The sequence below is a fragment of the Plectropomus leopardus genome, chromosome 19, assembly GCF_026936395.1.
Source record: "Plectropomus leopardus strain MGB_pleo_1.0 chromosome 19, ASM2693639v1, whole genome shotgun sequence".
NCBI lineage: Eukaryota > Metazoa > Chordata > Actinopteri > Perciformes > Serranidae > Plectropomus > Plectropomus leopardus.
In genome coordinates this window covers 16784508-16812356 of record NC_142194.1, presented here as the reverse complement: position 1 = coordinate 16812356, position 27849 = coordinate 16784508, and the positions used below count along the sequence as shown (strand labels likewise).

The 27849-nt window shown below is 37.1% G+C and overlaps 2 protein-coding genes across 3 annotated transcripts; both read left to right on the top strand.

Moving 5' to 3' along the window:
- The first annotated feature begins 205 nt into the window (after positions 1–205).
- LOC121959349 (uncharacterized) lies at positions 206–20500 on the top strand. 2 transcript variants are annotated; one of them, XM_088069766.1, is made up of 17 exons: positions 206–303; positions 3676–3738; positions 4106–4138; positions 4238–4414; positions 5265–5416; positions 5522–5611; positions 5879–5945; positions 6443–6606; positions 11609–11702; positions 11780–11809; positions 11911–12087; positions 13074–13225; positions 13321–13410; positions 15206–15328; positions 15409–15478; positions 15571–15734; positions 19582–20500. In XM_088069766.1, exons 2-17 carry the CDS (start codon positions 3684–3686, stop codon positions 19738–19740), a joined length of 1797 nt encoding a protein of 598 aa, XP_087925892.1. In that variant the 5' UTR covers positions 206–303; positions 3676–3683; the 3' UTR covers positions 19741–20500. The 2 variants fall into 2 exon arrangements, with proteins under 2 accessions (XP_087925892.1, XP_087925893.1); XM_088069767.1 differs by lacking the exon at positions 206–303 and adding an exon at positions 3137–3282.
- Positions 20501–23845: 3345 nt separating this feature from the next.
- Positions 23846–27678, top strand: LOC121958753 (carbonic anhydrase 15b). The gene is made up of 9 exons (XM_042507861.2): positions 23846–23988; positions 24392–24461; positions 24593–24619; positions 24717–24887; positions 25173–25321; positions 25410–25505; positions 25751–25829; positions 25933–26096; positions 26189–27678. Exons 2-9 carry the CDS (start codon positions 24392–24394, stop codon positions 26372–26374), a joined length of 942 nt encoding a protein of 313 aa, XP_042363795.2. The 5' UTR covers positions 23846–23988; the 3' UTR covers positions 26375–27678.
- The last annotated feature ends 171 nt before the right edge of the window (positions 27679–27849 follow it).

Here is a 27849-nt window from a genome sequence, read left to right as displayed (position 1 = left end):
TATTCTTTTCTTTTCTCTCTACAATATGACATAAGCCTTTTATATTTCCCGTTATCAGCTGATTTTATGCAATGCTGTTCAATAAGAAACATCTACAAACAAATTGAACACACTGACACTTGTGTTTTCTGAAGTGCTGCTTAAAAAGATTCGTGACCTCCACAACTTGACAGAATACCATGAAGTCAAATGTCCAGCCAATCACACGCTGATTAATAAATGAGCTCCAGCTGCTGCTCAGGTGAAGCAAAGTGTGTGAGCAAACTCTCTGAGCTCTTCAACAGCCTGCAGGGAGGATTTCTGGTGAGTTTCTGTCTTGTGTCAAGATAAAACAAAGTTCTTCCTCAGTGACTTGACAAAAAAAAAGAGGAAAAATCAATTGAGCGTGTTGTTGAATCAACACAGACAGAGACAGAGCTTTGTGCTGGCGAAATTTTGACCTTATGATAGTAAAATAGTGCCAATTGACTTTATATAGTAATATCATGAAGCCATTATCCTCTTCTTAATGCATCTTACCGCTAACCTTCTGAACTTGTAGAAGATATGAAGTAAAAGGACATTCCATCCTCTGTGAATAATGTTGACTGTTCTCATATAAATGTCTCCTGTCAATTCATCCATACACACTGCATTCCTCTTAAACCACACTGCCATACTCTTATGTCAATCAACATACCATTAACTTGTCCGTCAACTCATCTTTGTTGTTGTTTTGTAACGTGGAAGGTGAGAGATGTATGTTATTTTTTGAGAAGTATCAACACAGATAAGGCTTCCTGTACTGAGGTATGGTGGTGTGCGTGAGGATGCGGTACAGGGCAGGAAACCTGTTGTGTCAGTTCATTTAGGTCATGTGTATGTGTGTGTGTGTGCGTAAACACATTGACAATTACAATAAATATTGCCAGGTAAAAAGACATTTGACTCTCGGTCAAGAAAAAGCGATTGTCCTAAGTGTCAATATTTCATGGTAAACTTACATCTGCCAGAAGTCAGTCAGTTTAAAGTCCCTCCTCAATGGACCTTGTTTTTAAAAAAAAACAAGAAAAAAACGAAGTAAACAGCAAGAAACATTTTTGATCCTTGAATTGTGCCTTGAATTAAGCATTTGACAATTGTCAATTTAAAAGAAACTGAAACTTGGTTTATCTTAAAACCATTTTAGTTTTTTGTGAAACTGCCTCATAAACAAAACCTCATAAACAACCCCAACGTAGCTGTTACCATGGCATATTTCAGTTCATTTGCTATGGTTAAGATTAACAAGTGACTAACAGCTCCTTTGATTATGACTCCCGTTAAAATACCTCAACACTGACTTTTAGTTTTACAAGGGACACAAACACCGGCCTCCTCTGTCAAAGTCCTGTGCTTGTTGGACCCCATCCACTTCCCCAAAGCCTTGGTGGATGAAGTATCTGAAAGGCATAATCGAGTAAAAGTATCTGACCAGAAAATAACTTTGGTAGAAGTTAACGTCACCTATCAGAATATTACTTGAGTAAAAGTCTTAAAGTATCTGATATTTAATGTAATTAAGTATCAAAAAGTAATTTTATGATATTAAATGTACTTAAATATTGAAAGTAAAAGCACAAATATATGTTAGTGTTTAAGATGTATGAAGCTTATTTCTCAGTATTTCTTCTCGCATACACCATCTTAAAACTGAGTGTACATTTCACTTGATGAGAAACAAGGTCTTTATACTACTTTACTACTTTATAAAGGATATAAAAAATCAAATTCTAGTTTTTCTTTCCCTCCCATTCCTTCATTCATACATCTGTCCCTTCCCTTTCTTCCTTCATTTCTAGTATGTAAATAAAATACTTTGGGGAAATGTAGTAGAGTGAAAAGGAAAGTTGACTGAAATGTAAAAACTCAGGCAAAGTACAGATACTCTAAAAAAATATTATTAGTTAGATACATTATACCACTGACCCTATGTGAACTTTTAATGCTCTTTATACTCCATCTGTTGTGCTGAATGTCTAATAATGACATAAATGGCTTCACATAAGTGTTGGTTGAAAGCCCTGTGCGTCTCATAAAGACGCTAAAGGGTGCCCCGTATTTTGATGCCCTGGGAGACCAGGCTGCATACCCAATACAAAAAAAAAAGGTGTTTCGCCAGTGTCTAATGTATATAAGTCTTTTTTTTCCAAGGATAGTGGTGTCATGACTTGTCCTAATCTGCCACTGATTACCAAATCCAAATTTTCCATTCAAAATTGTCACACATTTAAAAATGAATACGACCTCATATTGCATGTTTGCACACTGACTGCAAAACTTTAATCCGTCTTTAAAGATTTCAGAACAGGTTTCGTTTTCTGCTTTATTTTTTATCCATCAAAGGCCTTTCGAAAGTTGCTAAACAAAGAAGTAAGGATATATGTCCATCTTGTCTTATAATATGAAGTGAACAATTTGAGCGAAACATGTCAAACTTGGGATGCAAGGTTCTGTTTTAATGATTTTTATCAGATGACGGATTAAAAAACTGCATAGGGCTACAAAAAATACTGACTTGGTGTGCAAAGGGCATTGTTTTAAAACATGTTATTTTTTTTGAAGAAATGTTCCTGAAAATCTGTCAAAAAATAAACATTTTACAGTATTTTGTTGCATAAGTAAAATGAAGTTTTTTAGTTTTAGTTTTTGGCTGATACTGATGATGTGCAAATATTATCATACATCCTTGAAAATGTTGGGGTTTTTTTTGGCTAACATGTAAAGTCCATACACAATATAATTGGAGATGTGATCTTAAAGTGTTGAAAAGTTTTAATTTCATCTTGACTTTCAATTTTATATCAAAATAAGGCTTGGAATATAAACCAAGATTATTTTTTTTAGTATGTATGGAGCATTTAGCTGTCTAACACCCTCTCAAACACACACACATGCATACATACACACACACACACACACACACACACACACACACACACACACACACACACACACACACACACACACACACACATTTTTCCAGCTCATTGGCTCTAGACACCTGTATTTTGATTGGAATTCCATGCAAAGACACCTTTAGTCATGTTACACGTCTCCTCCACACTTAGTGTTGTTTACTCAGTTAGCCCCCCTTTCATTGAATGTCCCTCCCACTCTATATGACTGACCAGATGCACACTCGGTCACTTTTTCACCTTCTGCTCATTGAGGTGCTCGTTTGGGAATTGACATTTTTTTTAGCATGACACCTCCATTGTAACTATTTTTTAATTCTCAAGGACATCAGGTCTGGACAGTAAGGTAGGCTGATTTATCAAACTTTGACACATGAATTATCGTGGCATTCTTTTCTCCACAATTGGACACATTTGCTTCCACATTATATAAGATAAAGTTTCCAACCAGTCAGTATCACACATCTTTTGATGGTATTACTTCGGTTTATTTCGCTGCTTACTGCACTAAAATGGATTTCAAGTCAGTGTCTGACTCATGTTAATGGGTTGGATGACTCAGTTTTCAGACCAGAGGCTCCAGAATTCATATTGATATTCTTCTCTATTCCTTTCATTATAAAGTATCTAGATATCACTGAGGTTTGTATAGAGAGGTTTCCTCTGTTTCAAGATGCTGTGAAATTACTATTAATCCATGCAAGAACTTATGGTTAATGACCGCTTTCCTTTTTTGAAGGAAGAAGCATGCATCTCTCCTCTCTTTTGCTGTGCCTGAGTTTGGGTGCTTTGGTAAAATGTGGTGAGTAGAATAAATGTGTGTTTGTACTGATAAGGTTTATTCATTTCTGCTTCCACTGTGTGTTGATACAAGCCACAATGTGAAAAAAACTACTTTCTGATATTTATGATGAAGTTGTAGCCTTACATGTTCACAATCACGAGTTACATTAAGATGGAACCTGTGACCCACTGCTGTATACTAAACAGAAATATGGACATACAAAAAAACCCTCTAAAAAACTGGAGAGGAAACATAATGTTTTTATATTTACGTGAGTAAAGTTTTAACCAATATTTCCCCGACAGGGCAGTCTTTCATTAGGCTACATTATGCTAATAAAGCCACATTTGATGTCACTGTTGTATTGACTGTAATTCTGTTTCAGCTGCTGAAAGTGAATGGTGCTATACTCGCTGCGGTAAGTACAGAAGGACGCCTCGCTTATTGAATGATTTAGATCAAACCATCATCAATCTGCATTAGTGTGTGACATTAAGAGCTCCTCTAACTTTCACAGAGCACACTCCGAGCCACTGGGGAGACATCTCTGGTGCTTTCTGTGGAGAAAAAAGGCAGTCTCCTATTAATATAGACACCCACTATGTTCAGACTGACCCTAACCTGCATAACTTTACCTTCGTCAACTTCTCCTCTCCAACTGCCATTAAGAACATCACAAACAATGGACATACAGGTACACAAACTGAAACTTCTGAATACTGAAACCCTACTATATTTGAAATCAAGTACTTTTTTTTTTTTTTACAAGTGTTAAAACTAAATTAGGAAAGTACTTTACGTGTAACAGTAAGCCTACTACAATACACTTTTAGAAAAATGAATTTCATAAGTATACTAAATAACCACTGGAAATTTTTGCAATTTATCATACTTTTCCAAAGTGGAACTACACTCAACACACTTCTAATAATGTTAAAATCAAAGTCAACTTTGATAAATCACGTTAATAGTGCATTACAAAGGACTTGAAGATTTTTTTTTTTTTCAAAAGTTAACTTGATTATAAGTGTTTGCCGTTTAGTATACTTTTTAAAAATACATTGAAATACAGCTTAAAATAAAACTCAATAAAATAAATTGCACCTTTTGTAATTATATTTAGATACACAAAAATAGTACATGATAGTACATTACAAACAACTTCAAAACATTGGATGATTTAACTAAGATACATTTTACAATACACTTCTAATAAAGTAGCCTACACTTTTTATTAGTACATTGGAAGACCTCTTCTAGTTTTGTAGAACTAGTATATTTAGTTTTAGTACACTGAGGTATAACTTAATGATTTTAAAGTGCACTTTTTAAAAGAATTGTTAGGCTTAAATTCTCTTTAAGGTGATCACAAATAAGTCACAGTTTACTAGTAACAACTTTTGATGGTCATGAGAGGAACTGCAGTTCTGACACTTGTATTAGCTTAATTTTTCAGCGCTGCAGCTTTTTGCTTGGCGCAAAGCAATTGTTTAACTTCTATTTTAGCGCACTGTAACTACATAAGCACACCTCTCCATCTTTAGTGAAATGCGTTTTGAAGGACAATGAAGTTGAAGTGAGTGGAGGTGGACTGAATGGAACATACTCTACAATTCAATTTCACTTTCATTGGGGAGACACAGAATATCAGCCTGGTTCAGAGCACACCATTGATGGCCAAAGATATCCAATGGAGGTGCAGTATTTTTTTTTTCATTCACTATAGACGACATGCATCTCATCTTTATGAACTCCTTTGTTTTACCTTGCTTTTATCTCACCAAGTCATGTAATCTTGCAGATGCACATTGTCAGTCTGAGGAAAGGCCTTAACGTGACGCAGGCTGTAGCGGATCCAGAGGGAATTGCTGTTCTTGGGTTTTTCATAAATGTATGCCCCACACTTGAAATGATTAGCTTACTGAAAAGTGTTAAAATTGCTAACCAATTCTCACTAAAACAGATTTTTTTGGCCAAAATTTGAGAAAAAATATATCTACGGAGTGTATGAAAAGTGTTTTTTAATTTGAACTTCTGAAACATGGGAGCAAAACACAAAATGTGTTGCACTTAAATTTGTGTACATTACCAGTGAAGGAGAGTTAATTTGCATATGACAAACTGGTATTGTAAGTGTAATTATGTCCTCTCCCTAAAGGCAACCGATGATGAGGGCACGTCAGAAGCGTGGAGCAAACTCACATCTACCATAACACAAGAAATAGGTGGGTGTTTGTCTCTTGTATTGTTATTGCAATGCAGCAAGTTGACACCTTGGCATCAACAAGTGATCTCACCTGCTTTGCACTTTGTTCTCATGGCACGAAAGCATAAACATAAGTTGCCACACCTTAATGCTTAAAATATTTTATACAATGAGAAACATCAAATGTCATGCCATTCAGAGCATGTGCATTTTGAAGAAGCACTTGAGTCAGCGCCAACATATATTTATGTAAGAGTAATTTTTGTGACCTTCCTTCAGTCTGTGTGCTTTTGTTTTGAAGGTCACATTATAATTGTAAAGTTATTTAGGACAGTAACTGAGGTAGGTGTGGTTTAGTTGAGGTAAACAATATTTTTTACCGAGTAGTTGAAATGGTGAATAATGCACATTCCCTTTATCATACAGATGGCATCACACCATATGTTAACATTTTGGGGCATTTAAATCCACAACACTTAAATTTAATTAGTGTTTTCTTTTTGTTGATTTTCACAGACACTGAAGTTCCTGTCAGCCATGACATATCTATTAACGACCTCATTGGAAATGTGGACCTCACAAAGTTCTATCGGTACATGGGCTCCCTGACCACCCCCATGTGCAACGAAGCGGTCGTGTGGACCATCTTTCAAGAGCCAATCATCATCAACAAAAATCTGGTGAGTTGGCCATGTTTAGTCAACATGTTCCTCTCAAGCACAGAGAGGAATGTGAGGGCCTTTCAACTATTTAAAGTGCATAGATTTGCAGTGTAACAGCAGCCAGATTACATAAACTCAAAAACAAAGAAAGTTAAGAACAAAATGCAATGCAACAGAGTTCATTTTGGGTCTCTTAATACATTTCAACATAAAGAAAAACATTTTTTTAAACTTAACTCCTGTGATACTTGACTTGTCATAACCCACCTGCTTCCAGCTGATTAAGGCAATTGCTGCATGCACATTGAAATTATAGGATACATTTCATCTTCTTTTGATGACAAGCCTTGTCTCCTCAAACTTTATGACAAACTGCAAGTGACTGACGAAAAATAGATACACATGGATGAAGTAGTAAACAGCAAGAAACATTGTTTGATCCTGCTTGAATTGTGCCTTGAATTAAGCATTTGACAATCGTCAATTTAAAAGATAATTTTGCAACTCAAACTTGGTTTATCTTAGAACCATTTAGTTTTATGTGAAACTGGCAAGTGAATTACATCTCATTTTGCAAAAAAACCCCTAAAACTTAACCTTAACCCCAAAGTATCTTTTACCATGGCATATTTTAGTTTGTTTGCTAGGGTTAGGATAAGATTAACAAATGACTAACAGCTCCTTGATTTTGACTCCCTCTAAAATAACTCAACATTGACTTTTAGTTTTACAAGGGACACAAACACCGGCTTCCTGGGTGAAAGTCCTGTGCTTGTTGGACCCCATCCACCTCCCCAAAGCCTTGATGGATGAAGTATCTGAAAGGCATAATCAAGTAAAAGTATCTGACCGGAAAATAACTTTAGTAGAAGTTAAAATCACCTATCAGTATATTACTTAAGCAAAAGTCTTAAAGTATCTGATATTTAATGTAATTAAGGATCAAAAGTAATTTATGATACTGATGAGTGACCTGTACCTTTGGTTGTGGTTATCAAGTAGATTGATAATGCCCCATGTAATACTATCATGCCACACATTAATTTATATTTATGTAATAAATATACAAATATCAATGATAAATGATTTTTTTTCAAACAAATTTTCTCAGTCAATAACTAAAAAAGGAATAAGCTGAATCCTAAGGCTTATTTTTTCCTATCCCATATCGACCTAAGGCATAACCCAGAATAACAACAATACTAAAGAAAGAAAATAAATGAGTTGAATAAAAATATATGTACTATAAATGAGGTTCCCCAATTAATACTTTGATAAATCGTCAATTATAGTAATCATTTTACATTTTAAGGCCTTTTAAAAACTCAACAGGGAGCAACAAAGTTTCAACTCAGCACTAAACCCATTTCTCAGTTTAATTCCCAAAAATGAAATAATAATAATAATAATAATAATAATAATAATAATAATAATAATAATAATAATAATAATAATAATAATAATAATAAATAATTAATAAACAACCCTCTTAAGTTATAATTTCATTCTCTTAATTTTATTTAAAAAAAATAAAATTAAAATACAGACAGGAAGGCTTTCTTTTACATCTTAAAGTATTTCCAATGTTTTTAAATACACAATGCCTACATATTTTAAGGTGTAGGACCCTACAAAAAAGTATTAGTAGATTTACAATAGGCTGAATTTGTTTTATATTTGTTTTATATTATTTCCCAAAACTTGGCCTGCCAGATGTTTCAGGGTTTCACTCACATTCATTGTTTTGTGGTAGATCGGCATAGTCAAAACATCTGCCACAATGAATACATTTTCTATTTTTGGAGCTGAACCATTAATTATGAGTGCTATTATATATACCTTTTAGTTACTAATTGCTCCACACTCTTGGAGTGCAGAGTATTGTAACACACAAAGTAGTAAAACATCAGGTGCAGTGGGAGTGAATCTGTTTATTGTGCTGAGTCTAAGAGTTTGCATTCACTCACTTTGCACTCTGCTCCTCCTCTTGCACATCAATCTGATCAGCTCTGACCGGATTAACTGATCAATTATCCACGCCATGACTTTAGCTGCTGCTGAGCGATAAAAACTTCTCATGAGTTTTGCCTGCACTGCATTCACAGAATTTAGAGAGAGATCACAAGATGTTAAAAGGAGGGCCACCGCCAGGCATAGATTCTGATTCTGTGGAAAACACTGTTTCTAATGAAAATGTTTTCAAACTTTATATTGAAAACTTAGGATGTAATTTATTACTTAAGCTGTTTTATTCTTCGTGAGGTAAATGTGCTCTTTAATGTCTGGTAAAGCTAGATCAAGTACCTCTTTTTGAACACATTATAAATGTTAGAAAATTCCTTTTGAAAACATGTCGAAAGACTGGGAACTGTGTAATACTGCATTCCGAAGTTGGACTGATGACCTGTTTTTCATCATTTCTCTGTCCAGAATATTTTGGGAGAACCAAAAAGCATCATCTTTGATGCATTTGAGCCATCCTCACAGAATCCCTCCTCCACACTAAAAAGGCGAACGAGCTGCAACGAAGTACAGACTCTTGTTAGCAGCTAACTCGGTAGCACAAAGCGTACATGTTCCTTGAGCCACATAATTAGCAGAAGAGTAAACATATTTAGAGTGACAATCTGTGCAGGGAGTCAGTAAGTGACATAACAAAAAACACACAGGCAGAGACAGCGGCATGTGGACAAAGGCAATTCAGTTCAGGAAGCTTTAGTTCCTAGAACCATTTTCTATCTTAACAATACAACACAATAGCTCTTGCTTTTGGCCAGTGGCCAATACATTTTTCTATAAACCTGGCAAGTTGAAAAGATGTTGAAAGTGGCCATAACAACCACATCTTTACTGACAAAAAATGTTATGTTCACTTTATCTTGTTTGTTAACATTTAACTAAAGCCTTGATCTTTCCCTATTGTCTTATCCAAAGAACTTTTGTTGTTATAAACCAAAGAAGAGTTTGGACACAAACAAGGTTTTGGAGTCACAGTCCAAGCTAATCCAGTGTGTTACATAAATGTTACTTTAACTCAGTTACATTTTCTCTGAATATAATCCAGGCAGCAACTGATTTGTCACAACAGAATTATCAATACAATTTAGCAACAATCCCTAACCCTAACCATAACCAATATTAATAAAATATTAAAATAACCAAACTGCATTACAGAGGTGAATTTCATGAGTGAAAATTTTCCTTAGTTTTCTACTAGAGGAGCTGAATAAAAGTATCCATCTTCATTCAATACTCGTTCTTTGAAGGTAACTCACCGATACTCCTGCAGGTGTGGCCTCAACCAATCGAGAAATGAAAGACTGAGCCATCTTTCTAAAACTGGGACAAGGCCAAGTCAAATGGCCTTTAAAGACCTATGACATGTGATTTAAAGACCCACACCGAATTCGACAAACCCAGGCCGATTGTATTCTTTTTTATACCTCAAAAGGCCATAAGGGTTCAGCTCATATTTTGATCAGTAAGCACAGAGTAAACTTTTATTATCATTGAATTCTCACGATAGCAAATCTGTCAATAGAGGTTATGATGTGTTGCTGGCAGTGTTTTCGTGTTGTCAGCCTGTCTGCCCTAAGGCATTTAAAAGTGTAATTAAAGTCTCCCTCTGCCTTTTACCATCGGTGTGGCCAATCAGAGTTGTGTAAGAAATACTGGACAGGAAGCTTCTTACGTATAACTGTGCATTCCTTGGTGTATGGATGAGAGAAGAATGTAGACAGAATGTACATTGCTTACTGACTCTGTACACCTGTATCAGTAAAAAATGCCCTGATGTATTGCAAATGGAATCACAAACAGCGGCCAGCGATAGATGCAGGCAAATGTCACCAGAGAACATTGTGCCTGGAAATACTGGTACATGCTGGCGTCCTGTTTTGATAATCGTGTTTGATAATCGTGTTGATTTATATTCTGTTGACTCAACAAGAGAAAACGTGGGCAAGCTACATGTGACTGTAGGGAAGAAAAGAGTCAAATATATGCTGCAGAATGAAACATGTAATCTTTCTCTGTCTTATCTACCTGACAGCCATCGGCATTCGGTGATAGACAGGTCGATCTGTCTGTGTGTCAGGTGGCTCAGCAGGTGCATGACTCTTTCACCTGAACTTCAGGCATACTAGACTGTAAAACACCTAAAACAGGTAGAAAGTGAACAGAAAGAATTCTGTTTGAATACATGTTAAATGTGCCAAAAGTATATCAGGAAATAAAATGGAGTGGCAACGACAGCTTTTTGACAGATTTGAAAGAATTAACCTATTCATTCAAGAAGAATTTATTGCAGCACTGATTATGTTTGCATTGTTATTCCATTTTTTTACAGTGTGAATTAATAATCTTTATGGTTTTTAACTTAATTTATCCTCAGAAAACCCTTGAGGTACCTTGCAAGTTCGGTACACACGTTTTTTTTTTTTTTTGCATTTCTATTGTGAAAAGTTGTAGATGCTACCTTTTTGTACCTTTTTTAAAACCATCTCCACACACAGATATGGTACTAAGAGGTGGCGCTAGGAACACTGCAGTCCATTCACTGGTCAGCAGAAAACACTGTGTGCTCAGGGCAGAGCTGTCGCTGGTTTTAACCACTGTCCTCTAATCATAAAGGAAATGATTTTTTTTGCAGCCTCTAGCAGCAGTTGTAGACTGAGAAAAAATACTTTAATTCACTGGCAACTCCTCGCAACTCTTCAGGTAGAACATTTAGTTGTAAAGTTACTCAATGCATGAGCTGATGACCTAAATTGGTCAGCACACCTTAAATTTAATATAAAAGTGCCTAAAATGTCAACTTGATTCTGCATTAGTTGGGTTTGAATGCTAAAAATTTAAAGCATTAAGATAATTTGCAGGCGTGGTGTCTGAAAGAAGTGACTTTTCCAGACTATTGTAGGACACTCGAGAGCTGTGCTTGAGGCTACATTAGCAACAAATAGCTTAACACACCCAAGTCTGACTGCATGGCAATAATTCTTGAAATTCGCTCTGTTCTTAGATTCGACACTTTTCCATGAAGACAGGATTCAGCGATGTTTATCGGCCCATACAAAATACAAATGGACGTCCTGTGTTTGCTTCCCCTGCAACTAGTGAGTTGGAAAATCACTTGCACATATGACTCATAATATTTATGGCACATTAAATATGACTGTTTTTCTATTCTTAGGTCCTCCGTGGTGCTACGATGATCACTGTTGTAAGTATCAGTGAACTTATACATAAAAATCTGATGACCGTTTCAAAGTGATGGTGTTGTAGGATTTTGTCTGAAACTTTGGTTTTTCTCTCTACCATCAGTCTACAATCAGTCATTTTGGCCTGTCCTGCCTAACTCCAGCTGTGCCGGGGAACGTCAGTCACCCATCAACATTGAGACAGAAAAAGCTGAAGTTGATGAGCATCTTGTTAACTTTGCCTTTAAGAAGTTTGACGACAAACATGCCTTCAAATACTGCACTAACACAGGCCACACAGGTTTGTTATTTCATATTATGGACTGTTTCTGTAAAATTACTTAAACTGACTTAGATTTATTTAGCTATGGCTAATATTATTGATTATTATAATAATCTTAAGACAAATCTAAAGCTTTAAGGGGCACTATTATACTGTCAAATATTTTCACTTTCATGCTTGTATTTTGGGTTCCTACTGGATCTGTTAATTATTTTTACTGTTCAAAAAACACTTCTACTGTCCTACTACTGTCTGTGTTGAAACACCTGTTTTCACCCTCTCTCTGAGACACTCTTTTTTAGTGCCTGTGTCTTTAATTCCCCCTCTCAAAAAAGCCCAGTCTACTTTGATTGGTTAGTTTTTTTGGGTATCTATTACTCTACTCCGCTACACACCATTATTGCAGCTGAGGAAATGACTGACAGTGTGTAGCCACACTTTCTACAGTGAAAGATCGTAAATAAAAACTTCTAAACCAAGATTTTCACAACCTGACATGTTCCCACAGGAATCTGATCCAAAATCAGGGAAAAATTAACAACACTGGCAACCAAGATTACATTTTCCCCTGATGTTAGCATGTCTGAATAAATGCAAGATGGATTTGAGGGAGTTTCCTCAAATTTGGTGCAAACATCCACTTGGATAAGAGAATTAAATTATTAGAATCTGGTGGTTAAAGGTCAAAGGTTAAGGTCACTGTGGCCTTGTAAAACATGTTTTTGTTTGATACTCAAGCGCGTTGGTTGCCCACCTTGAAACTGTGCTGACTATAGAGATCCTCTGCGCTGCTGGGGGAAAGATATGTGTGAAGCATCCATTTTTTTTTAGACATGGATGTAAACTGTAAGTGCAACTTGACTGTTGCATGAAGGCATACAACCACATGGCACTATATCTAGTTTTGTTTTTTTTTTTATATATATATTTGCTTCTTACCTAATTAATTAAATTAATCTGTAAAAAGCAATTGACATCTTTTTCTGTTCTCTCTCAACTCCCAGTGAAATGTGTACTGAAGGACGGTGTGGTGGAGGTCTCAGAAGGAGGTTTGGGATACGTTTACTCCACCCTTCAGCTCCACTTTCATTGGGGAATGTCGCATAACTCTGATGGCTCAGAGCACACAATGAATTCAAAGAGATTCCCAATGGAGGTTGTTAAAACTACTGTGCTGTATTGAAAGCATTCTTATCTATTATAATATAATTTTGTCTGGGTGTACTAAATGTCATTATTGTGTCTGTCCAGATGCACATAGTGAACAAGAGGAAGGACTTAACTCTGGATGAGGCAAAGCAGACTCCTACTGGTCTGGCAGTGCTGGGATTCTTTATTGAGGTAACATTTGGTGCATAAGATCCAAATGCCTACTGTATAACAACTAGAACAGTGCATTCAGTAGATCTCCACAAGGCAGCCAGTCGGCCACCCTGGATAATTGCTGCCACTTAACTTTTCTGCACAATTCTTGTAAGTCAAGCAGATGTGACACACAGGGTTTTTGAAAAGTGTCTCAGAAACTAAAAATAATTTATACACCTCATCATTTTTTTAAAGGAGCCAAGGTATGTTGCACAGAGCACCAAATGTTTCTGCTAACAGGCACTGTATGTGAAATATAGATAGAATTTAATTATGAGGATAAAGGTAAGCTGTATTTTTAGCTAATAAAACAGTCAGAAATCTTTTATCCGTGTTATTCGTAACTTGACTGGATTTAATAGTATTAACTCTGTCTGTACTTTACACACAAGAAAGTAGAAAATAACAATAAACACAAAATCATCCACCTACAAAGGCTTCCTACTGAAGGTACAAGCACAAATATTAAGAATATTAAGGAAAAATGACCAAATTAACCAAATGTGTAAGTCTACAAAATTGGACAAGCAAAAAGCTCCACTTATCAATGTCAGTTTTTGAGCCATGACAAAGGCCAAAATGTGGCCTGCAACAGAGAAGGTATGGCTTGATGTCAGATGATCCCAGAAAACTTATTTCCCCTAACCAGAAGAATACAGTCATGCACACAAAATACAAGACTGAGTGGTGTAGTACTTTGCAAGATTAGCTGCAGACAGACAGACACACACACACACACACACGCACACACACACACGACACAATGCATGTTCTCCTCTAGCCTTTTATCTGGTGGAGATAATTATATAGTACACGTACTATACACGTACATAGTTCATATATTTTAGCTACATGAAAAGTAGGTTAAAGTCGTTTTACTAACTGTCATCATGACTAACAATTGACTGGAATACAATTGTTTCCGCTTTGAGTGACAGCCTCGGGGCATGTGAAGCTGTAAATAAGTGGGACAAAAGTTGTAAAAATTTGTTCACTTGAGTCGGGTCATGATATGCAGGAATGTTACCCATCAACACAGTATGACATTTGACACTTGACAGACAGTAGTCAAGGCAAAGTCTGCAATGCACTGAAAAGTAGCACAGTTATGAAAGGGAGTAAAATGGGTGCTAAGATAGTTTGTCAGTCACTCGGCAGGTGATGTTACATTCTGCAACATATCGGCACTTCACCTGAGAGATAAGAATGACAGTAGGTGCTTTAAGTCATCACTAAGAATTTTATGCCAATAATATCTCTGCACAGATGTACACCTGCCATGCCTAATGTTATAGGACAATAAAAATGCTTAATCACTACTTTTTTCACCATACAGGTCAGATACAGATACAGTCATAACTGTACATGACAGTTTACTATTCCATTTGCACATGCACAATTGCACTGTTCAAATTTGCACTGTACTGTTTTATTTGCACTGTTCTTTCTACTTCTATTGTAAATTTCTAAATTTCTTCTATTGTACATTTTTAAATTTTTTAAATTTCTATTTCATATTTCTTTTATATTTGCTAAACGTTTTTTAGGCATTCTGTGGCAAAGAAAAGTAAGAATTTCATTGCACAAGGAAACATGTTTCCATACTGTGCATATGACAATAAACACTCTGAATCTTTGAATCTTTGAATCTTGAATACAACCCTATGTATCATGTTTCACGGCACAAATGGCTCTCTCCAGTCTAAATTTGATGTTGTTAAGAAATTGCCCTGTTGTGTAAACAGCTTTTTTCTTTTTGTCTTTTTTCCAGCCTACAGTTGACCAGAAAAGCAGTTCAGGAGGCCATTCGGGAGGCAGTTCAGGAGGCCATTCGGGAGGCAGTTCAGGAGGCCATTCGGGGGGCAGTTCAGGAGGAAGTTCAGGACATCAAGAGGTAAGTGATGTAGATCTCCTAAACCAGATGATTGTATTGCTCCATAGTCAAGTGCTCCTAAAACTTGGCTGTCTCTGTAGACACCTTCCACGTCTGACATGGATGCCTGGAAAAAACTGACCAACTACTTTTCAGCTCTTCAGAAGATCAGTGAGTGCACATTGTTTTGTTGTCTGTAACATTAAAAACGCAGCAAACAACATCTGTGTTTTTTTTTTTGTTTTTTTTTTGCATCGATCCAGGCTCAAAAGTTAATGTCACAGAAGAGATCTCCATTGATGACCTGCTTGGCAAAGTGAACCGAGCTGCTTACTACCGCTATAATGGCTCCTTAACCACCCCAACATGTGACGAAGTGGTGGTTTGGACAGTCTTTAAAGAGTCTGTCAGGATGGACAATAACCTGGTATGTAGTACTCATCATCCTTGTGTTTATGTGGTATGGCTTAATTGAATACAGTTGAATATAAAAGTATATTAGCATTGCTCACGACAATACTATTCAAATGTCCACTGATCTTCAACAACATTAAAACCACTCAGTATGTTTACATGCACAGTTTAGTTGAGCTACCATTAAAGCTCAGTTAGGCTGTTTAATTGGACTACAGTTCTTGTCCAAGTATACAGGCACCGTGAGAGAATCAATTTAGGACAAAAATATGCCCGACTCTCCCATGGTAGGTGTCAATATGCCCCCTTTCAGCCAGCTGCTACGGAACCTTTTCCCGGTAGACTTTTTACATCACATACCAAACGAGTTAGGAAGCAAATGGGTTGCATGTCGAATCTTAAAAACATAGATAACTTTTTGGCGCCGTACATTTTGAATGTACTCTTTGCTTTACTTTAGCTGACACAGCATAAATTGTGTCACCTTGTCATCCAAAAGGTGTGGCATTCGCCATGTTGATACCTTTGTCTTGTTTTATTTTCTTCCCTTCTTCTTCCGGTCAAAGCCTGGCATGGGAACTATAGAGCATGCGCAAAATGCCTAGGCCAGTTCAAGTCTAGTTATAGCATAAACATGAAAGATTGAATTGGCCCCCAACCACATTATCTAGGTGTTTTACTTTGCTTTAAGAAATACAATTAGTACAATTTCAGTCAGACGTCCTCGTTTACGTGTATTTTAAGATTCTAGTTTTAGTTATGCAATAATTCGACTCTTTCTAACACAATGTAATTGTACTGACTGGTGAAGTGAAAAACATTGATCATCCCATTCCAATGCAATGTCCTGCAGGGAAATGTTTAGGTCCTGGCATTCATGTGGTTACCACTTAACACACAATACCCACCCAAACACTGTTACAGACCAAAGTCCACAATCTCATAGCAACTGCCCTCCCTGATGGCATTTACCCTCCCAGTGGGTCAATGAGCCATGCCACATTTCAAAAATTATTTAAGAAAGTCCTGAGTAAAGTGAACAAGAGCTCAAGGCAACAACCTGGTTTCCAAATTCTTCAGAAGCCAAAGTTATTAAGCATCCATGTGCTGTGCCAGCTTGCAACCAACCAAAATCCTCTGCCAGTGCCCTGGAGCCAGACACCATAGGACACCACCTGAGGTCCCTTGTCCACAGGTTGTCTTGATATGCCTTTCCTACCCCTTTTCCACCAAATTATCTCTGGTTCTTGAATCTGTGACATTCAGGATTCTTGGAACCGTGGTGCTATCTATCAAACCAGCCTGCCTTTCCACCAGTTTTGAGTGGAAATGGTAGTAGTAGTAGTAGTAGTAGTAGTAGTAGTAGTAGTAGTAGTAGTAGTAGTAGTAGTAGTAGTAGTAGTAGTAGTAGTAAAGGAAAAAAAAGGAAAAACAGTAGTAGTAAAATTGTAGATTACATTGGTTACCTGCAAACTTTTGTTACATTTTCAAACATATTTCTTTTTACTCAAAAACTATGCAACAAATAATTATTAGTCAGACCACTGCATGTTCTTCTCCTTTATTGCATTTTAGGTCAAGGAAAACCTTTTGTTTTTCAGTTACAACTGACAACCACCGTTTCAGGTTCAAAAACCAATGTATTCTTAAAAATACACTGAATGGTTCAAAACTCGGTGCAGGAACCAGAACTGAACAGGTTACATGTCTGTGGAAAAGGGATAACTATGAATCGGACTTGGCTGTGACCTGTTGAGGCATGGATGCAGGACCTCTGGGGTACAAGCACATCCCACAGATGCCAATTCAAACTGGGATCTCGAAAATTTTAAAGGAACCAAAGTTTCCTGGCAGAGCATTGCGCTGAAATGAGATGATCAATGGTATTCATTTCACCTGCCAGGTGTTTTGATGTTGTGGCTGTTTGGTGTTATTCTAAACAGTCACTGCCAGCTTACGTCTATGGGTCAAACATCACTACCAGACACTTTGTATCTTCCTTGTTAATGCTATGCTAGATCTCCATCTTTACCTCTCACTTGTGCTTCAGGCTTTGTTGCTTTCAGTCTGGATTATTGGACAAGTTTAGTTTGATTAATATCAGAAAAGTCTAGAACATTTAACTCTGGCCCTGCAAAAAAATAATCCTTGGTGGTGGTTGTGTTAGTATATCTACCACAGAGGGTTCTGTTGATTATGGATGTGAGAAAAACCAGAAGTCACCCCTAAACATCAGAAATTGTTTGATTTCAAATTCTGGGGTTCAAAGCAATAACATTTAAACTTATCTGTGTACTTATATGTGTACCTTTTGAGAATGCGGACGATTCCCCTGCGTTGATTAAAATAGCTGTTATCAGTTAAATCAGCTGCTGTTGGCTCTCGGTATGATTGTTTTAAGGATAGAGGTAGAGGAGATAAACATGTGACTACGTGACTTAAAAAATGCAGTTCAGCAGAAACACTGGAGGTTTACCTGACTCATGATGGATTGCGTAATAAGCAGCAGAGACATATTTTATCTCTCTAAATTAAATGTTGGCACTGGTGTTAACACCGTTGTTCTCAATGCCAATATATCACAGCAAAGAGTATCTTACAGTAATAATGATAATAATGATAATAATGATAATAATGATAATAATGATAATAATGATAATAATGATAATAATGACCTTGGGCAGGGGGGCTGTTCTGTGTGGAGTTTGCATGTTCTCCCTGTACCTGCGTGGATTCTCTCTGGGTTCTCCGGCTTCCTCCCACAGTCCAAAGACAAGCAAGTCAGGTTAATTGGTGACTCTAAATTGCCTGTAGGTGTGTGATACTCTGGTGTCCTGAGTGTACCCATCTTCTTGCCCAATGGCAGCTGGGATAGGCTCCAGCCCCCCCACTACCCTTACGAGGACAAGCAGTTACAGCAATATTTTGAAAGCAATGGACTATTTATTTGAAAATGTTGGGACTCCATTGCTCGATTGGTCAAGTCACCTGACTTGTCTCGCCAGTTGCTTTGTTAAATATGTAAGGTTATACAGAAGTTAGCCCACTACAAAGTTTGCAATGACTGCTGCGCTGATTTGATTGGGAATGTATGTTCTACTCTAATTCTGTTTCTATCTGGTCCTACACCCTTAACTTTGACTGGCTAAATTACACTGATAGCCTAATTTGCAAGCAGCCTAATGACATTTTTTTTTTTCAAATGACACCATGCCACAAAAAAATAAGACATACCAAACCTGTACATTGCCATTGATAATAACAAATGTTGCAATATACAATATTGTGATATTTAGTGGATCAATGCATTTATAGGCTTGAATGCAACCTTAACCCAAGTATGCCATCAATACTTAATGGCATCTTTTTGAAAAGTTCCTAATTGTAGGTGTTTTCTCTTGGTAACACATGTTATGTGTGCATGACTGCCTTTACCATCACACGAGGTTATACTGCTAAAACAGGTTAAGGAGTGCAGGGATGTAATTTTCAAATAAAGCAGTAAAATTTAATTGGATATTTGAAGTCATAGCTCGGGATATTTTAAGTGCACGAGGTACTTATGTTAATGTATTAAATTCAGTTGCTGGCTGTCAGCATACTCCCTGTTTGCAGAAACCCCATAGAGGTTAACATCAAAACATATTTTAGCCATATGTTTTGATATCACTCCCTTTATACAGCACAACAATGAGCTGTGGGGTGTCTGCTGACCACCAGCTACTGTATGTGAATATACTGACTATACATATCTCATACAGACCCACTTCAAAATCCACACACAATCACTTTAAGTAAAAAAAATAGATCTTAGTTAAATCTGTCTAAATGAGAGCTAATATTGTCTTTAACCTCATCAGATGGTGAAGTTCCCACAATACGCCGGATATCAGAATGTGTTTCGGTCTACACAGTCTCTTCACAGCAGGAAAGTCTACACCACCAAATCAGCATCCAGTGCCTCTGGTCCCATCATACGAGTTCTGCTGCTGGCGTCTCTCTGTGCCCTTTTCATCTAACTTGCCCTTGTGAGAAGCTTAGCTAATTGCTTTAAAGAAGTATATTGCACTAATGACTGGTCTTGCACTGTTCAGATTATCATTTCAATATGTTCGCAAAATACTTGGTAATAGGTACATCGTTGGGGATTTAATTTACATTACATTTTTAGTCTGGATTCATACTGTATAATCTCATGAATCAAGGTTTTGGTAACTATAGACTGTCAAGGGAAGTTTTATTTTCCAATTGAATCTGTTTAATTAAACTATAGAGTGTTATCAGGCACTTTGTCAACCGTGCAGCAGTTTTAATAATGTTGTTTTGACTATTCTTCCATGTAAAATTCAACTACAATGGTAGAAATCATAACAGTGGCAAGATTTCAAAGATATAGAGTGAGTCCAAACCGATTGTGTAAAGCAGTACTTAAAACAATCAGTTAAATCTCAGGTTGTGCAAGATTGTATGCTATGCAAAACCACTAATTATGCTAAAAAGAATAGGCAAAAAGAAATTTCACTAATTTATTTCAGTGAGTGTTCTTGTGCTTTGATTGGTTGAGTGTGTACTGTATTTAACCACTTAAATTTAAAAATAAATAATTGTATTAGTACTGTTTGAGTGTGAAATGCTTGCATGAATTGTGTTACTTTGTGTCACTTTCTCATTGTTACGCAGCAGTAAATCACTCAGGATAAGAAAATCAAACAGCACCGCCACATAACATGGTGCTGTACAATAAAATCTGTTACAGTAAATAAAATTTCTAAAAAGAAATGTATCTTTTTTTTTTTTTTACACTTTTAAAGTTGTTAGTGAGGTTTTTAAATGGTACAATTACTTTGAGTGAAGTACTTTTCAGTATAAGCTAAGACTAACACCTTTTAAGAGTAAAAAATGTATAAGAATCTATAATCCAGACAGTTAGTACAGTTGAAGTTAAGTCCAGTGCACTTGTTGCTTTAGACAAAAGATTAATGTAAAATTATAAAACCTTCACCAATCTCTGTGCAACTTCTTAGCCCCTTTTAGCTTAATGTGCATTTTGTTTTATAGTCAAATGAAGAGGGTATGAGTCTGTGTCAGATGCAATACTCAATGTTTATATACTGTTTCTAACAAACAAGCTCTTAATACCAGCTGTACAATACCTGCCGAACACTGAGCATTTTCTAAAGTTAGCAGCTGACCAGCTGAAAAACAAAAAACATCTACTACAGCAAGCTTAAGAAGACTACACTGAATATTGGATTTTCATCAGGTAGCCAGAGACTGATTAAATCTGAATGTTACTTTACTTCCGCTGTTTGTATAAAAGTCGGAATTTGTTAGCTGACGTGTTTGCCATTGATAAGCACGTGATATGATGGTAGATGTTGATCTGTCAGCTTGTGTTGATGTTTTTCTGCCACCACGTGATCAAAAATAAATCCGTTTACAGCAGATTAACACTCGACATGGGCAAGGCTTCGGGTAGCTCACGTGTGACCGGAGTTAACTTGACACCACACGTGAACAGAAAAAAAACATGACGCATGGTTGGCCCAACCGTTTTCTGATTCAAATCATTTTCATGTTTTTTACACAGACTATATGGTCTGCATCTAAAAAAAAATCCCAAAACACTGAAACACAATCCCGATCTGATTAAAGCCCAGGGGAATTTTAAGAAATTACAGCCCGGCTTGTATCCGGCAGGACATATCAGGTCCAATTGGGTTCAGGCAGAGAATCAAAGCTCTATGGCCCACCACATTCAAAAATGTTGTTTTTCATTGAGAGACTATTGAGATCAAAGTAACCTTTCAGCCAGGTGGTCAGCTCTGCATCACACTCTTCCCTGTATTTTAGAAGCTGGCTGAAATTCCCACTCCCCTTCACACTTCAAAAAGCCAGACATTGCTGCTCAAAGTACTTCACACCCTCAACAACCTTCAGAACATTTCTCCTCGCTTGTTGCTGCTGTCTTTCAATATCACGTGAAAGTGGCACGTCCCACCAACCAGGGTTTCCACAAGCCCTTGAGTTATACTTTTTGTCATACCTCACAAATGCTTCATTTATTCCAATTTTTTCAGGACTTTGTCTATCAATTCCACTCAGTTTCTGTGAAAGATGTTCAGCAGGGCAGGAAGCAAAAAAAAAGCTTGATGTCCATGTAAGAAATCCAAAGGGTGTGGCTGATTCAGCAGAATAACAACTCATAAGAAGTGCCTCAGGCAGTTTTAATGAATCATCATTGTCGTCATTGTGATTGTGGTTTTACTCCATGTCTCTGATCAGAAGTTGATTGTAGGTTTAGTGTTGGAGCTGGAGAAAGTGAACGTTGTCTTCTGGCTGATGTTTTAAAGCTCCAAACACTCTTCAGTTGGATGAATGAAGCCCTTGCCTTGTTGATTCTGGCTCTGACATCTTCATCCATGTCACGCTGCTCCAGGGAATTATGAAAAATAACAAAAACTTCACAAATTGCAGTTTAGTGACTTTTTGTAACTGTCAATCACATGAGCAAAAATATACTAAAATATATACTGCAAACATTGCCGCTTCTAGCTCTGATGCAGCATCATGACACTTTCATCTTTATTTTTACTTCAATTATCACACCTATGACTGTGTATTCAACTGAGAATCATATGTGTTTATAATTGCTGCCAGCCTCATTTCAAGTGAAATGTGATAATTAAATAGAGTTTCCCAGAAATGACCGTGATAATACTTCTTCTCAAACCTAGGTAAATTAGACTACACTTTGCCCACTCGGGAGTCATGTTATGGACTCAAAAAATGGGACTTTCTGCTCCTCATTGAAGAGCAGCCAGGTTTATTGACTTCGTGAGAAAATAGTTGCAACAGGGTGCCTTAACAAAAACATCAATGGGCTGGGCTGATGCAGCCTGAAAAAACAAGGAAGGACATCTTAAGATATAATTATGCAGCCAGTGTGACTGGTTTTAAAGAAAAAAATAGGAAATACTGAAGAAGCATACCATCCAAATGACATCAACGACTGTCTGGTCCAGATCTCCCTTACAGGATTCTGCTGGCCTTACTATGGACATATCCATCAATCGGTTTTACAGGTGTCCATTTATGTAAGCATTTAAAACAACTATGTCAAACACGCTAGGTCACATGCTTTGAACACCAATCCAGCTACCCCAGTCCCCTTCCTTAAGACAGTTTTCAACATTACATCACAACGCTTCAACCTTTGCTACTGAGAGAGCAGGAATTATTCAAACATCCTCAAGAGGTTACTTGACAACAAAAAAATGTTGAAACATTTGTGCAAGTGACAGATGTGGGATTTTGGTGAGGACAATCTCCTGAGACAGTCTGTGTGGAAATGTTTCTGTTTGGTCTTTGCAGTTTTAATCATCCTTTGGCAAACATAGTCCTCAGACCTGCAACATAAAATACTGCAAACTCAGTAAAGTATTGCCCTTTTTATGTTCCCATTTTTTTCTGATGTTAGTTCTTTCACCATGTCATGCGATAGTAAATAAACGCAACAGCTGTTTGTGGTATCAGCAAAGAATCAGGAAAGTGGCCTTTTTCAAGGATATTACTGACAATGAATTAACCCTTTGAAACCTGAAATGACATCACTCTCTTGTGCTGCTTTCAGAGGACTTTCACAAATATCTCAACCTTTGAATCCTGAGCATATTGGAGCGATTTCTCTCAAAAACATAGGAAAAAAGCCAATGAGCAACGTAAATTGCAATAAATAAGTAGATTAAGAAAAAGATTTTTAAAAAGCTAGAGAAAAAAATATATTCATAATGATCACAATTACATGTTTAAAGTTATTCTACTTTTTTCCCTTATGTTACATATGAGGTGGTTCTATTTTTTAATTGGCTGCCGTTTTATTTAACCATATCTTCACATATTACATTTAACAGCAATGATTATATCTCATGTTCATTGATCAAACAATTTCCCAGCATAACTCTTAAATATAGCTGACCTGCAGTTTCATTTAACCATGTCTTTTTTATTCATATGATACATTTAACAGCAATAATTATATTTCCTGTTCCCAGCATAAGTATTTTTAGAAATCCCCAAGAACAAACAGTGCTCCTCTACTTATCTATTAGTACATTCTTTGACGGAGGTGAAGCCCTAAGGACCCACTGAGGTGTCACCTATAGGCGGTGTCAGAGCAGCTATCTGATGGGTTGAGCGAATATAAAGCGGGAAGATGAGACTCCACAGTTGTTTTCTGACACAGAGGAGGTACAGGTGCGTCAAAGGTAAGACACTCTGCTGCTCCGGTCGACTGGATTCAGCTGCGTCCAATATATCTAATTGTCAGAAAGGGACTGTGCTTTGCGCACTTGGGGATCTTTGTTGTCTAGGCGGTATCACTCTTAAATTCTGCATTACATTGTGATAATTTTAATTGAAATATTATTTGCTGCTATTATTTAAAAAGTGGATGTGATATTTAAAAATGTTTGCGTAATTGGCGAATTCGCTGCATTTGGCATGTTGTGCCAATTTGAAACCCACTAAAATTCAATGAAACTAAGCATTTATTTTCATATTTAGATAATTGCGAGATTAGAGGGGCATTTTCTTGACGAGAACTTAATGTGGATGTCATTTCTTTGGTTGAAAAAGCTGTTTGGATTTTTTGTGTGTGCGCAATTTTAGATGAAGTGGTTTGTAGCTGCCCTCGCGCTGTGCGCAATCGTGCCAAGCGCCCACTGTGCCTCCAGAGTCGGTAGGTATTTTAACCTTCTTTTTGGGAAAAAAAAAAATTCTTGAATCTATAATGACTCAGTACGCCTCTTTGTAGACTGTTTTCATGAGTGAGAGTAACTTAATCCTTTTTTTTCCACCCTCCTTTTCCAGCCTGGTGTTATCACCTCCCAACCTGCAGTGAGTAATCTTCCTTCATCTCTATAATAGTCACTATCATCTTCAAACCGCTGCTCCTTCTCAGCAACTGAAAGTCTTTTTTTCCCCCTATTTCTAGATGACACTCAATGGGCAACCATTGCTCCTAGGTTTTGCAATGGTAGCCGACAGTCGCCCATTGACATTGTGACAGCAAACGCCAAAGCTGACTCCAGCCTGACTGCATTCACCTTTCATAACTACAGCAGCAATTCCTCCCTTGTAGAAATCAAAAACACTGGCAAGACAGGTGAGCAGTGGGTGTGGGCAGAAACTCATCTTTAAAAGGTGTCAGATGCTCTAATTGTATTTGGTAATGTGAAAAGGAAGTGTTGTTTTTAAAGGATTTGCCTGGAAGTTAATATTTTCTTGAGGTTTTTGAAAATGGCAGTTAGATTTCCTTTTGTCACAAACCAAGACTTTGTACAACAAAAATGATTATGCCAGTGATAACAACATTTCATTGATGAATCCATTTTCTCCTTTTCTCCACAATCTTGATTTAAATCCAGTCTTTTGTTCCATCCTCTTCCAGTCAAAGTCACCCTCGCCAGTGGTCTTGGGGTTACAGGAGGAGGTCTGAAAGAGCGCTACGACAGCCTGCAGTTCCACTTGCACTGGGGTAATGGTACCTCTGTCCCCGGGTCCGAGCACACTGTGAATGGCAAGCGCTACCCCATGGAGGTAGTATACAGTCTTAATCTCATTTTCAGTTATAGGTTTTACCTTTAAATTCAAATTACAATGTATTTTCTTTACTTCCCTCCCCCAGTTACACATTGTAAACAGCGCGTCATCCTTCAATGGAAACACAACTCTAGCTATCGCAAACTCTACAGGACTTGCTGCTCTTGGTTTCCTAATTGAGGTGAAAAAAATGCATGTCAAGTTTTTATAAAGCAAAAAAGCTCTTTCTCTCTAACCTCATTGCTCTATCTATCTATTGCAGAAAGTCAAACAAGCTTTTTAAGAACTTTTTGTTTGCAATCTGCTTCTTGCAACTGTTCTTATAGTTAAATTTGTCACTACATTGTTGTCAAATGAAGCATTTGTTCCTCCACAGAGCTGGAAAACAAATTTGAGCGTAATGAAACCAGTATGTATGCTTTTCAGGTTATGCCAGGCACTGCAACAGGTCAACCCGCAAGCTGGAAAACTTTGAGCTCCTACCTGGCCAACATCACTACCAGCAGTAAGCAGATATTTTACTTGTTTTCTTGCAGAGAATTTCATTTTTTTGAATAAAAAAGCATCTGCTACAGATGGTTAGTTAGAGGTTGTGTTTTTGCACTCAGACACCTCCGTTCCAGTGAAAGCTGGTATCTCACTGCAAGATCTCCTGGTTGGAGTGAATACCACCAACTATTACCGCTACCTTGGCTCTTTGACCACCCCAAATTGCAATGAGGCTGTGATTTGGACTGTGTTTAAGGACACGATCAAAGTCAGCGAAGATGTGGTAAGTTTTCCTTTTGGTGGTGCATCTTCAGTTACAATGGCCAGAACTGTCAACACAAATGCCCTTAACAGTGCTTCAAATTTTGTTTTCAGATTAACAGCTTCAGCCGCACCGTACGTATTGGCAACAGTTCATCAGAATATATGACCAATGTCTTCAGGAACATCCAGCCAGCACAAAATGTGACAACCCAGCCTAGCAGCTCATCCGCCAGCGCTCCCAAGAGCTGCTACTCTCTGGGGCTGATGGCTCTAAGCTTTCTTCTGGGGAGGAGTTAGAGCCAAAAAAGTTTGACACTGTGACATCTCAGCCACTTAAACCTGTTTGCAAGGAGGATACACCCCTTTCGCTATCATTCATATCATTCCCATCTGTGAAGCTTGAACAGTGAATTAGTTTTAGCAGAAAAATAAAGTTTAGTATTGATCAAGGAGACTGACACTGAAAAAAATCCCCAGAAAAATAATGGGCAATAAAACCTATTTTTTTTTCAATGACAATCTAGTTTTTTTTTGTTCATGACACTTTTTTCAGTGTCAGTTTAGACACAGGCTAAAATGTAAATCACACCATCTTCCTCTTTGCCCTTCCATGCCAAAATGGACTGAATTTATAAGGGAAAAAAACAAAATTGGAAAAAAAAATTAACAAAACTGTCACTGAAAAGAGTAACATGGAGGAAAAGATAGATTTGTCATTGATTATTTTGATAGGTTTTTCATTTTTAATGCCCATTTTATTTTTTCAGTGGATGTTTTTCACTGCCAGTGTTTCTGTTTTCAATGCCAAATTTAATTTTCAATGCCAAAACTTATGTTCTATCTCCATACCCCCCTCCTATATGATTTGTCTGACTTAAACACTGTCTATACTTTTATTACATGAAGTATGCACTGACCTTCTCATCATTTGCGCGTCAGATTCAGTATGTAAGTTGCAGTATGGACATAACACCATCTAACACCATCTAACGCTCAACGCTACAAAAACTGTGTTTCTTTCCAATGTAGCTCTTATGTGGCTGTCTGTCATATTGCCTCTAGCTGTAAACAATATTTATCAATAATCAGATTTTAATCTGTTGCGTGTCTCACTTGATCGATTTATGTGAAAATGTGTTACATATAAGAATTTAGCATGTTGTGGTGAGAAATTGAAGTATGTCATGTCTCTTTCTAAGCTGCCAAAGCTACATTCAGGAGCCTGAGAAAGGAATGCACTTGCACTATACATGTTTACTGGAAAGATGTAGTTTTGTCACCTTAGAAATCCTGCAGTGTCAGTATTTTGTCTACCTGATGCTTTTATTTTGTTCTCAGTGATTTCATAGATAACATTGGCAGATAAAATGTAGCCGCATTGCCAAGCTGAACACTTAAATGAGACCGTGCTGCTTACACATAGTGGGTGTGATGAAGGATTGATGTATCGCTCGATCAAATGAACACCATTAATTATCACAGTGATATGCGTACGTTACTTTATTTTTCCCTTTGACCTTGAGTTGCACTACTTGTACATGTAACAGAACTGTGACCTCTTGATCATATGCCTTTCTAAAATAAAATGGTATTGTGTCAAACTCGGTTGTTCATTTATCTTGCTCTGAAGAAAAAAAGCTTGAAATGAATGTTAGAAAAGTGGAAAACTTCTGGGTATATTTTTTTTTAATGACATCGTCTAACAGTATTAAATTTAATCCCTATTGTTGCTGAACTTGAGCTTGACACTCAAGACAAAGCTTTGAGAATGC

Coding starts and splice junctions, on each gene's coding strand:
- LOC121959349 (XM_088069766.1), top strand. CDS start 3,684: ATGCATCTCTCCTCTCTTTTGCTGTGCCTGAGTTTGGGTGCTTTGGTA. Junction 3,739..4,105: donor GGGTGCTTTGGTAAAATGTG/GTGAGTAGAATA, acceptor ATTCTGTTTCAG/CTGCTGAAAGTGAATGGTGC. Junction 13,226..13,320: donor CAAAGAGATTCCCAATGGAG/GTTGTTAAAACT, acceptor GTGTCTGTCCAG/ATGCACATAGTGAACAAGAG.
- LOC121958753 (XM_042507861.2), top strand. CDS start 24,392: ATGAAGTGGTTTGTAGCTGCCCTCGCGCTGTGCGCAATCGTGCCAAGC. Junction 24,620..24,716: donor TTATCACCTCCCAACCTGCA/GTGAGTAATCTT, acceptor CCCTATTTCTAG/ATGACACTCAATGGGCAACC. Junction 24,888..25,172: donor CAAAAACACTGGCAAGACAG/GTGAGCAGTGGG, acceptor ATCCTCTTCCAG/TCAAAGTCACCCTCGCCAGT.